Source organism: Heteronotia binoei, chromosome 1, assembly GCF_032191835.1.
Source record: "Heteronotia binoei isolate CCM8104 ecotype False Entrance Well chromosome 1, APGP_CSIRO_Hbin_v1, whole genome shotgun sequence".
NCBI lineage: Eukaryota > Metazoa > Chordata > Lepidosauria > Squamata > Gekkonidae > Heteronotia > Heteronotia binoei.
In genome coordinates this window covers 167,667,244-167,680,263 of record NC_083223.1, presented here as the reverse complement: position 1 = coordinate 167,680,263, position 13,020 = coordinate 167,667,244, and the positions used below count along the sequence as shown (strand labels likewise).

At 38.4% G+C, this 13,020-nt stretch overlaps 1 protein-coding gene across 1 annotated transcript in view; it reads left to right on the top strand.

Annotated features, from left to right (window-relative positions):
* Positions 1 to 13,020, top strand: part of SMYD3 (SET and MYND domain containing 3) — a 706,638-nt gene that overhangs the window by 107,114 nt on the left and 586,504 nt on the right. Inside the window, exon 5 of the mRNA XM_060243806.1 lies at positions 726 to 862. Within this exon, the coding sequence (XP_060099789.1) occupies positions 726 to 862 (137 nt within the window). The remainder of the gene's footprint in view (positions 1 to 725; positions 863 to 13,020) is intronic.

Sequence of the window (13,020 nt, the reverse complement as noted above, 5' to 3'; positions counted from 1 at the left end):
CCACCTATTTCACAGAGTGTCTGTTGTGGGGAGGGGAAGGGAAGGAAGATTGTAAGCTGCTCTGAGACTTCTCCTCCTTCTCCTTGCTTGTCTTCAGTGAAATCCTTTTGCTGTGGTGGCTGCTGCTGCCAGAGCAACTTTTTAAAAATCTACATGACCAATCAGATATCCAAAGGGTAATCAAAAGCCCTGCTGAGAAAAAAGACCATCTGGCCATGGCCACTTTCTGAAAACACTTGATGGACGCCGCATCGGAAAAAGTATCAGCAGGCGCCATGCTGCCCATGGGCATCACATTGGGGATCCCTGCTCTACAAGGTGCTATCCTGATTACGAATGTTATGCTGTTAAATTAAACATGTATTTTACTTCTGTATTGTCTGAGAACTGATTTGAAGAGAGAAATCAGTATCATTCATCAATGAGGAAGATATTTTGAAGAATATCAAATATTGTTCTTATAGCTAAATGTATTCAGCTGGCTGGTTTTCCCAGTTTGACGCTATATACACATCTCCTTGCACATCTATTTTAGTTAAGGGCTTTTGATCTTTCATTCACATAACATTTGTATGATTTGGTGGTGAGAGGCAGCTGTCAAAAATATAGTGCTGTGTCCCCCTTTATTCGAGGAATGGAAACAGACTACAAAGCTGCCACTAGAGAGTTCAAAGATGTTGGCAGAATATTTTGTTAATGCCTTGTTGTATATTATCTCCCTTAAGATTTTGAAAAGTTAAGTGAAGAAATGAAAGAAGGTCTTGGGTATCTCACAAGGGCATTGCAGCTGTATTTGAAGGTAGAGATCCAAGATTCTTCTCAGTTGCCACCTGGCCTAGATGTTTTGCAGACCTTCGCAAAAGTAAGTGTTCACTTGATTCCTGACTAACCTGTTAATTATTCTTTCCCTTAATGTTGGTTGTTGCTCTTTTGTGGGGAGGAAAAACATGCAATAGCCTAACATCTGGTTCCATATCTGACTTGTTTTGGTATTTACATTTTAATGCAACAAGTGCAGAAAAAGCACATTTACAAACATATTGTGGGAAGCAGGATTAAGTACTTCACAGGTTTCTCAGTGATGGCACTGGGGTTGGAGGAATACATTCTCATATCTCTGGGCACATGCGTTGAGCAGCAGCTTTTTTCTACAGCTGATGAGGTGGTGATTGTTAATCTAGGAGGCAATTTCAATGAGAAGTCCAGTGGTACCTTAACAAGTAACAAAATGTTTTCCAACATAAACTTTCTTGAAGCAGAGCTCACCTCACATATATGTCAATTAGGCAGAATAATTAAGTGGTTTATTTCTAATCAGAAGTTGACAGTGTCATAAATCCACCCTGGGTCTGTGTGTTCTTACATGTGTTTTGCGTGTTCATGTGTATGTAAAGCGTATTCCTTATCATTGTGCCACCATGAAGATTTAAATAGAGGGTGCTTGCTGGATGCTACTGCACAGTTGCAAAAGGAAAATTGCATACATTAAAAAACAATCTGGACACTGACCCCAACACATCACAAGTGATGTTCCCATCCCAGTTAGCACAAAGTGTCAGTTTTTGGTTGCAGCTGCAGAATAAATACACAGAAAAACACCAGAGGAAAAAAATAATGGAGCATACAGCAGGCACACAGATCCAAAGTCAAGCTTAAAGGCTTGACTGCTGAGATTCTCTGGAGTAAACTGTGTATACATAAAGGGCCAATGTAGGACTCACAGCCCTGGGAATCAACTTTCCTGGGGCTTCAGAAGAGACTGCTGATGAGAGGGGAACACAGGAAAGAACTGTGACCCTTGGATTAGATGATCTAATCCAATTTAAACATACTTTTTTGAATTGTACAAAATATCTCTTTATTCTTCTTTCTGTATTCTCTATGCCATATTTCGTGTACTGACCTTCTGCATTTTCCTACGGAAGGCACATATTAACTTTGCAGTAAACAAGAAATACCATCTATAATCCCACTGAAACTGTTCACATGTAGCATTACAAAAACCCTGTGGGAAGGATGGCTTATAGGTTTTATGAACAGTCAATAGGATAAAGAAATGCTATCAGTATGAGGTCTCCAAACTCTGTTTTTATGGTTTTGTCCAACTTCCTTTCAAGTTCAATAGTTGCTTGTGCTGCAGTTGAACTCCTTTGGGGAGGGGGGCTGATCAATATTGTTTGCTTGCTATAGAAATTCACATTTGATGTAGAATTTTCAAGAATGATACCAAACATATAAAAAGACAAAATCTTTTTACTGAGATGACTAATTGTAGATATCTTCTGGAAAAGAATCTGTTTCGTGGCGAAGATTGCCCTGCTCCCCCCCAATCCTTTTTATTTATTTATTTATACTTATTTTATTTTTAGCCCACCCTTCCTGTAGAACAGGCTCAGGGTGGGTTACATCATAAAAAGACAAACCCATGATACAACTTTGTAAAACTGAAAATGAAAACAGAATTTGGTGTGGTATGAATAGTAATGAAAAGAGAGAGGGCTGCAGATAATTAATTGAGTCATTTGAAATAGTTATTAAATGGAAATCTGATTGCATCTTTTACAATCATTAGAAGGTGACATTTTAAATAAAGATAAAGTATTTCTGAACAATGATGAGTGCAAACATTAGGACTCTAAACAAGACAGAATAGAACTGATGGTGATCTTACATAGACACTGGAATATCAAAGATACCTTTTGCATTATACAGTATTACCACCAGTTTCCAAGTATCACTGCTAGCGGTACTGGTGGTGTTGTATGGTCAAAGACTTCAGTTACCTTAAAACAAACTTAAACCTTGATCCAAGTAGGTCTTCATAATAAGGTTGTTATCCCTATCAGTTGCTGGTTTCCCTTTTCCTTTAGCTCCACTGAGCTCCTTAATTTTGTCTGCACAGCAAGATCTTGCAAACCAGAAAAACTTTTCTGTCTATTTTCCTTATTTATTCTGTTTTCCACACTTTTTTCCTCCTTCAGTTTGCTCTTTTGATTTCATTATTTGCCATTCCTCTATCCCTAATTTTTATTTTTCTTCTCTCCTCCCCATACCCATTTTTCAATCTTAGTCTCAACTCCTGCTCACCAATCCTGGTTGGCAACTTAGAAAATATTTAATAGCAGTATAGTAGTAAACCTTTGCTAATATTATAAACAAAAGGGGCGGTTAATATTTTCCATAATCTGTTAGTTTTTTAAAAATGATGCTTCCTCCCCCCCCCCTCCCACACGTATACTTTACAAGCATGATAACAGAACATTAATCTGCCTTAGTGGTATTAAATGAGAAGCTTGGCTTGGCTTCCATTGCAAATAGCATGGCAGGGGTCTGGAGATAATAGGGACCTGGCTATTTTAATTCCTTTCATTTTTGGCTCTGGAACTTCCACAATTATCCTGAAGCTGATGGCCAATTTTGAGATTCCTAGAATGATTCCTCACTAGCTCCTCACCTGGGCTTCTGCGTTCCCTGGCTCAAGCAAATTGAAGCAATCAGTTCCCCACCAGTTATTGCACTGGTGCATTTTGAGCCACAGCTCCCTCCAATTTCCCTAGCAGCTTCCAGATTTCCAAAAAACAAGAACAGGAAGCTGCAAGGGAAATTGGAGGGAGTCATGGATCGAAATGCACCCGCGCAGCAACTGGTGGTGAATTGATCACTTGAGCTGGGGAAAGCAGAAGCCCGAGGATGGAGAAAGTGCTAGTGAAGAATTGGCCCTAGTATCATTTTCTGATAAGTTATGCCTGCCACAAATTGACAGACAAATGGACATGTGGGTCCGTTTATTATTATAGATAAATAGTAACAGCCAGCCAAGTGATTTGTTTTGTTATGATATTTCGTTTGTATCAGGGTCATATGGGGAGCTCAAGTGGAGTCTTTGTCTGGGGCCCCATGGTTGCTCTGGGTAGGCCCCATGGTTGCTCTGCCTTATACTAAGTCGGAACATTCGTCTATGATGGTCAGTACCATCTGCTCTGACAGCTGCTTTTCAAGGTCTCAGATCAATGTCTTTCACATCAATGCTACATAGTCCTTTTAACTGGGGATGTGAACAATGCTCTACCACTGAGCCACCCCTGAGGCCAGAGTTTTGAAGAACAGAACAGGTAGACTACAGCAAGATTTATTGAAGATAACATAATTTGGGGTCATTTTGAAATTATACGAATTAAAACACAGAGATCCTATACCTCTTTGTTTTTTCCCACCAACCATAAAGGATTTTTTTTTTCATTTCCTGGACTTCATATCCCATTGTATAAGGCTTCAAAAATAGAAGGTTCTGTTCCCTAAATCTGATTCTATTTCAAAAGTTCTACTTATAGAAAGAATTTCTAGACTGCTGTCTAGGGTCATTTGGGCCTTTAAGTTCTTAAAAGACACTAAAAAATAACACAGTAACTATAAGAAACCTAACTTTTTTTTTAGTATGCACCAAACTCTATTTCTACACATAAAATTTATTTCCATGTGGAGGCTATTATTCCATAGATCTGTTTTCTATTGTATATTTTACAACTGGATCAGTCATCCTTTCATACATGCTAAAGATAGCTTTGCCAATAATATAAAATTCAGACTTCTAATTTTGTCTTGACTGTATAAAACTGCAAAAGTGTAAGTCAAGAGCTTCTAATTAAATTACAATTCATTTTGACAGAGTGACTAATATTTGCTTGTTCTATTTCTGTTATAATAAGCAATGGTACCTCAGAATAATTGCTATGGCTAAAAGGTTAATTCCAACAGCATGGAAAATCCTGTTACACACAAGCTATAAATCACTGGTACAATAGTTTTCTGGAAAGAGCTAAACATGAAAAAAGAACCCCACTTATCAGAGACTAAACAAACTCTCACTTTATGAAAAAAAATGCCTTTCATTTAGAGATAGGCATGCAGACTAGTCCTGTGGGAGAAACTGTAGTGCTGTTATTGCACCCATATTTTTCCAGTTATAGTCTGGATTTTTTATAATTGCATTAATAAATGGCTTCCTGAAGACATTATTATTTTTAAGTTATTGTGTGGTAGCTTTGTATTTGTAATTTTTAAAATTATTTTTAATCCAATAGATGAACAGCTACAGTGTAATAATGCACATTTTTGGGAATAAGAAAAATATTAATTTGCATATTAAGAACATAAGAGAAGCCATGTTGGATCTGGCCAATGGCCCATCCAGTCCAACACTCTGTATCACACAGTGGTCAAAAAAATTATATATACACACTGTGGCTAATATCCACTGATGGACCTCTGCTGCATATTTTTATCTAACCCCCTCTTGAAGCTGTCTATGCTTGTAGCCGCCACCACCTCCTGTGGCAGTGAATTCCACATGTTAATCACCCTTTAGGTGAAGAAGTACTTTCTTTTATCTGTTTTAACCTGACAGCTCAGCCATTTAATTAAATGCCCGCGAGTTCTTTTATTGTGAGAAAGGGAGAAACGTACTTCTTTCTCTACTTCCTCCATCCCGTGCATTATCTTGTAAACCTCAATCATGTCACCCCACAGTCGACGTTTCTCCAAGCTAAAGATCCCCAAGTGTTTTAACCTTTCTTCATAGGGAAAGTGTTCGAACCCTTTAATAATTCTAGTTGCCCTTTTCTGCCCTTTTTCCAATGCCATAATATCCTTTTTGAGGTGCGGTGACCAGAATTGCACACAGTATTCCAAATGAGACTGCACCATTGATTTATACAGGGGCATTATGATACTGGCTGATTTGTTTTCAATTCCCTTCTTAATAATTCCCAGCATGGCGTTGGCCTTTTTTATTGCAAATGCACACTGTCTTGACATTTTCAGTGAGTTATCTACCACGACCCCAAGATCTCTCTCTTGGTCAGTCTCTGCCAGTTCACACCCCATCAACTTGTATTTGTAGCTGGGATACTTGGCCCCAATGAGCATTACTTTGCACTTGGCCACATTAAACCTCATCTGCCACGTTGACGCCCACTCACCCTAGCCTCATCAGATCCCTTTGAAGTGCCTCACAATTCTCTCTGGTTCTCACCACCCTGAACAATTTAGTGTCTTCCACAAACCTGGCCACTTCACTGCTCACTCTCAACTCCAAATCATTTATGAACAAGTTAAAGAGCATGGGACCCAGTTGTGAGCCCTGCGGCACCCCACTGCTTACCGTCCTCCATTGCGAAGACACAATGAAGAAATTGAAGAAATTTTTATTGTTGGTCTTTATGTTTTTTGCAATATGCTCCTCATAATCCCTTTTGCCTGCCTGATCACAGTCTTGCATTTGATTTGCCATAGCCTCTGTTCCCTTTTATTAATCTCACTTGGACTAGCTGTCCATCACTTAAAGGAGTCCTTCTCACCTTTTACAGCTTCCATTACTTTGCTTGTTAACCATGCAGGCCTTTTCTTATACCTGTTTGTGCCTTTCCTAACTTGTGGTATATATTTTATCTGAGCTTCTAGGATTGTAGTTTTAAATAGCCTCGAAGCTTCCCCAAGTTTTGGACTGTATTTACCTTTCCTTTCAGTTTCCTCTTCACATGTCTCCTCATCTCAGAGAATTTACCCTTTTAAAGTTAAATGTAGCCGTGCTGGTCTTTTGGGGCAACTCCCTATTTATACAAATGGTGAAATCAATAACATTATGGTCACTGCTCCCAAGCGGTGCGATCACTTTTATATCTCTCACCAAGTCTTGGGCATTACTTAGGACCAAATCCAGGATCGCCCCCATCCCTGGTAGGTTCTGAGACCATCTGCTCCATAGCACATAGCTTGGCTCTTACAGAGAATGATGGAAGGGATTTCTGTCCCCCCACCTGCCCCTTTCTGTTGAAGCCCAAAATGTGGCTCCAAGGAGATTGGGAACCTCCGAAAACAGCACATGGTTGGAGGTCTGTAGTTGGAGGTCTGTAGTCTGGAGTTGAAGGTCTGTAGTTGGCGGAGGGGGAGATCAACAAAAATGACACCCCTTCTATCTGCAGAAATTTTCAGCTGGATTCAACCTTATAACAATTTAATTCAAAAATCTACTATTTCAGTAGGATGGCTATAAATAGAATGGAAATTTACATAGTTATATATGCTGAATCCATATGATTTGCAGGAACAAAATGGAGCACTGGACATGATGCAATTATCTTGTAATGTTATACTTAGCATGCCTAGTTCTAAATTCAGCATTTTGAAGTCAGCCTCTCAAAGAGAGAAAAAAAGCTTAAGACGTTTAGAATGCAATACATTCCAGACCTTCTTTTAGATAGCCTTAACCTTAATTAGATATTATTTATTTTATTTTAATCCTAAAGGTTTATTTCTTATTTATTAATTGTTTTGTACATCTATAGGCTGTTCTTCCTTGAAACAGCCCTTTGCAGCTTATATACAGTTCCCAGGTGGTTGCCTTTCCCAGCATCTTGCAGGGCCAGACCGGTTCAGTTTCAGCAGAGAAATTTCATCACATGGCCTTCAGACTATCATAAGATCTAACTGAGAATATAGCCCAAAAATTCAAAATAAAAAAGGCCTAATGCAGATAAGGGGTATTTTCCAGGGCTGCCTTTACCTCTCAGTCCACCCTCGTGAAGACAAGATAAAGAGCGATTAGATAGTAGACATTTTAGCTAACATGGCTTACCATTGGATAGGGCTTTAGGAACATAAATTAATGAGACTACATGAGCTAAATTAAATCTGTGGTGCAGTGACCATCAGTCAACACAAAAGAAACAGCATATACCTGTGATGGACAGGGTTCTGTATAACCCCCCCCCCCGCCCCATCACAGCCTTCAATGGCCAGCTAGCCAAGGATAGCATACAATACATGTGTGTTAGCAAGTGGTCCATAAAGCTAAATGCAGATTACTGCATTGACCTGCAGATGATTGTCCAGGTCTTCAGGGGGTGATTTATACATTCACCCTTCACTATTTTATTTCACTCACATGGACACTTTATTCCAACAACACAGTAGTGAGTTGACCTGTTCCACAGAAGGATTAAGCAGTTTGTTTGGGCTGGCAAGTTAAACATTAGAAAAGTATAACAATTTTCAAGTTAAGCTGTGCCTCAGTTCTCTTAAGAATCGTTACAATGTCACACACATAATTAGGGTTACAGAACTGACAGGCTGTTTCTGTTGGTGAAAGAAAAGGAGTGATTTTATCTGGGAAACAGTAGACAAGTGCTCCTTTAAGACCAACTGAGTTTTATTCAGAATATAAGCTTTTGTATACTCTTAAGCAGACCTCATCAGACAAAATGGGAATGGCAAGCAGCAATTCTTAATATAAGTGGGCAGTGAGTTGGTACATAGATTCATGGGAATGTTTTTAGCAGATTGAAAGAATCACAAATAGGGATCTGTGTTTGTTAGTGTTAGAACAAAGCAGGGCTGAAACAACACTGGAGGGTGATAAAAAACAGACTGCTGTTGTAGGTGTGAAGTGCCATAAATCTAGGTAATATTCTGGGTTTGTTAGTTTAAATAGAGGGTATGGTTTCTCAAGAGGTTATAACATCCATTATAGTTTGCCATTATAAAAAAAAGAAGACATTAAAATACAATGGAGGATGGGTTGGTATATGCAGTAATACAAACAATACAAAAAAACAAAAACAAAACCCCCAAATATTCTGATACACTGTTCTAAAAGAGAAATACATATAAGTTAGCCATTAGAAAAACAGGGTGCATTAAAATATAGTGGAAGGCGGGTTAGTATATTTAATAAGAGTGAAATTTACAAAAATAAAATACAAAATAAATAAATTTACTAAGACAAACAGCCCACATCCCTCATTTGAGCATGTCAACACACACTAAAAAACATTATTCTGATACACTGTTCTAAAAGAGAAATACATTGGAACACTGTGGACGCACAGCTATACTCAGTGAGAGTATATCCCTGTTCAGTCCTGGGGAAGTGTTTGTTCCAAGTTTCATGATAATTTGTAATTCAGCAATTTCTCTCTCCATTCTGTTCTTGAAGTTCCTTTGCAGTAAAACAGCTACTTTGAGGTTTACTGCAAAGGAACTTCAAGAACAGAATGGAGAGAGAAATTGCTGAATTACAAATTATCATGAAACTTGGACATTGTTTTTTTAACCGGCATAAAGAGCAACCTCTCATATATGTCAAGTGTGCCATCAGCATCACAGATTATAAATTTATGAAAAAGAAACAGGTAAGTTCCTTAGCCCAGTGGTGTAGAGCAGGGGTGGCCAACGGTAGCTCTCCAGATGTTTTTTGCCTACAACTCCCATCAGCCCCAGTCATCAGCCATGCTGGCTGGGGCTGATGGGAGTTGTAGGCAAAAAACATTGGAGAGCTACTGTTGGCCACCCCTGGTGTAGAGAAACATTTTTGTGACTATATGAGTTGCTTTGCTGCCCCTTTTTGAAGCTGTTTCTTTTTGTGATTATGAATTGTTTCTCCATCTGCCCAAGAAAAGGCAAGTGGTATTGTACTGTGAAGCCCATGCCGCAACAGGATTGCCCAGTAACAGCCCAATATGCTCCATATTTCTGCAAAGGGGAGGAAATCCCATCACTACAGAATACATCTACTCAGCACTTTTTACAGTGAAAGGGACAGCATCTTCCTCCTTGAGGCTGTGAAGTACCATCAACAGATGATCCCACTGAGTAGAAAGAATGTTCCCCTTACATTGTCTCCATATGTTTGGACAGCAATTAAAAGGCAGAGCCCCTCCCCACTGAGCCAAATATTCAGCTTCATCAAGTGAAGGAATAGAATTCATCATGCTAACTACCCAAATTATCTTTAATTTTTCCTCACAAGCTCTCTGGAGAAGGATAGGTAGAGTACTTGAAGTACAGGACAGTGCAGATCACAGCCCTTCTAAGTTTTCTGCTCACTAAAGAATACACTAGATGAAGCCTAATAAATTCATAGCAGAAAAGGGAAGAAATGACTGCCTTGTGCAATATTTGCCCTTCAGTTTTGAAAGAAAAAGGAAGGCAACCTATGCCTTCCAAATTCAGTCTTGATGATGACCCCTACTTAAACTTGTTCTTATTTATTGTATGTTGAGCTATATTTTACTTTGTTTTATCTTGTGAAAGCCAGATTTATAATAAGCCTTGTAAACTTCTGTTGAAAATAAATACAGACAGCAGTCCTGGAAGATATTCTCTCTAGCTGACAGCTGTGTCTCTTCTCATTTTAAATCCCTTATTTTAGCCTTCTTTCCTTTATCTCCTAGCTTTCTGTCATTTCTTAACCTGACCTAAAATCCAGGGATTTACATATCAAAATTTTGGAAGTAACAGAATTTTGACCAAAGTTCAAAAGGAGCTTAGATAATTGACACTGTTTTTCAATTTTGATAGTTAATATGGGCTGTATACTATTTTCCATGCACAGTTAATAAAAACTGAGTTTATATTCATAAACTGGGATTGCGTTTGGGAGAAATATTTCTAGTGCAATATAGTTTAGCTGACATGTATCTGTGTCAGTGACAAATATAGATTTAGAAGCTTGTGCTTAGTAAGGTAGAGCTATTGTATTTTGTGCTGCATAGCATTCTGCTATCACTACTTTTGATGGCTCTTACTCATTATTCCTGAATCCTGATATAATGCCATACTAAGATAAATCAAAATTATAACTACAGGAAATGAACAACAGTTTTGAGTCCTGTGCAGTAGATCAGTAAACGAGTTCAGTTTTATTTATTCAAAATATGCATATGCTACCTGTCAAAATTCATGCCCATGGCAATTCACAATATAATACAACAATTTTAACTTCTGTGATGAAACCATGATGAACTCTAAACATATCCCTGTTAAAGATGTTAGTTTGGCACCTAAAAACAGTCAGTGGCTGGGCCAGATAAAGAGAGGGGAATTATATTTCAGAATCAGAGCACCGCTATGGAAAATGCCCTTTATTTCATAGCCACCCACTTTACGTTTGAGGGCAAGAAGGGAGAATTTTTGGAGGACCTGCAATTAAGTACAAAATATTTTGGCAGGACTATGCAAGAATAGACAGCCCTTCAGATACAATGATCTAGGGTTGCTGATTTCCGGTGGGGGCAGGGGATCCCCCGGTTTGGAGGCCCTCTCCCTGCTTCAGGGTCATCAGAAAGTGTGTGGGGAGAAGGGAAATGTCTGCTGGGCTCTCCATTATTCCCTAGGGAGACTGATTCCCATAGGGTATAGTGGAGAATTGATCCACAGGTATCTGGGGCACTGGGGGGGGCTTTTTGGGGGGTAGAGGCACCAAGTGTTCAGCAAAGCATCTGGCGGCTCTCCTCAAAACACCCTCCAAGTTTCAAAAAAATTGGGCCAGGGGGTCCAATTCTATGAACCCCTAAAAAGGTGCCCCTATTCTTCATTATTTCCAATGGAAGGATTTAAAAGGTGTGTGGTCCCTTTAAATGTGATGCCCAAGTTTGACGAAAGATAAGAAATTTATTCGCTATATAGGGGAAGAGTTGAAATTTTTCTTTCAGACAAATGCTCATAAGGACACTCCTTATACAACGATCTGGGAAGCTAGTAAAGCTTTCTTTAGGGGATTAGTTATTAGTTACAGTGCATATAAACGGCGTGAGGAGAGCAGAATTTTGACAAAATGGACGGATTTAGTCAAAACAAAAGAAAAACAATTAAAGATAAATCCGTCATTGCAGGAACGTAGGACTGAAATCAGAAATCTCCAACACAAGATTCATTTAATTTTACTAGAAGAGATGGAAAGAAAGATAGCTTATTCCAGATCACAATTTTTTGAGAACGCAAACAAACCAGGTAAATGGCTTGCTTATAGAGTTAGGAAAGAAAGAGAAAGGAAAGTGATAAAAGTCTTGAGAGATAAAAATGGAAAACATACATCGGTTTTGGAGGAAATGAAAATAATAGTTCGAGACTATTATGAGAATCTGTACAGCAAGAATGAGATAAATAAGGTAAAACAAGAAGAATATTTGTCGAAAAAAGCCGAGATAAAGTTAACAGAGGATCAGAGGTGTTTTTTAAGTGGTTCGGTAACGATCTGCGAAATAGAAGAAGTATGGAGCAAACTAAAAAGAAATAAGGCCGCTGGTCCAGATGGTATTCCTCCAGAATACTATATAACTTTTAAAGAAAGTCTCATAAATGCCTTTAAAAATTTAACGGATGAGGTGTGGTCCTCAGCTAAAATACCAGAATCCTGGAGGTATAGTAATGTTGTCCTGATTCCTAAACCTGAAAAAGAAATGGATGATATTAAGAACTATCGTCCAATATCTTTGCTTAATGTAGATTACAAATTATTTACAGCGGTATTGGCCAATAGACTAAAGAAGATTCTGAGGGTAGTCATTCATTCTGATCAAACTGGGTTTTTACCAAGAAGGTACATGAGAACAAATATGCGGATGCTTTTAAATGTTTTGGAGTATTTTGAGTTTAATAGGGACAAACAACTAGCGCTTTTATTTCTCGATGCAGAAAAAGCGTTTGATAATTTGGATTGGAATTTCATGTTAGAACTTTTAAAGAAGTTGAATTTTGGAGACAATTTTATAAACAACATTCGAGCAATCTATGATAAACAGTTTGCTAAAATAATAGTAAACGGAGATCTGACTGAAGAGATAACTCTCACTAAGGGCACAAGGCAAGGCTGTCCTCTATCTCCGCTATTATTTATTTTATCTTTGGAAGTTCTAAATGAGGTAATAAGGAAAGACACCAAAGTGAAGGGTTTAAAGGTTAAAGGAGAAGAGTATAAATTGTTAGCTTATGCTGACGATATGCTTCTTATTCTCCAAAATCCTTAGGACTCGGCTGAGGTGGTTCTAAAGCATCTAAGTGAATATGGAGAAAATGCGGGTCTAAAAGTAAATAAAAATAAATCTAAAATTCTGACTAAAAATATGACTTTACAGGCAGCGGAGGATCTTGAGAGGAAAACAGGATTTAAAAGGGATAAAAAGGTGAGATATTTAGGCATAGTAGTCTCCGATAAATGCAGTACAATATATAAGGACAATTATA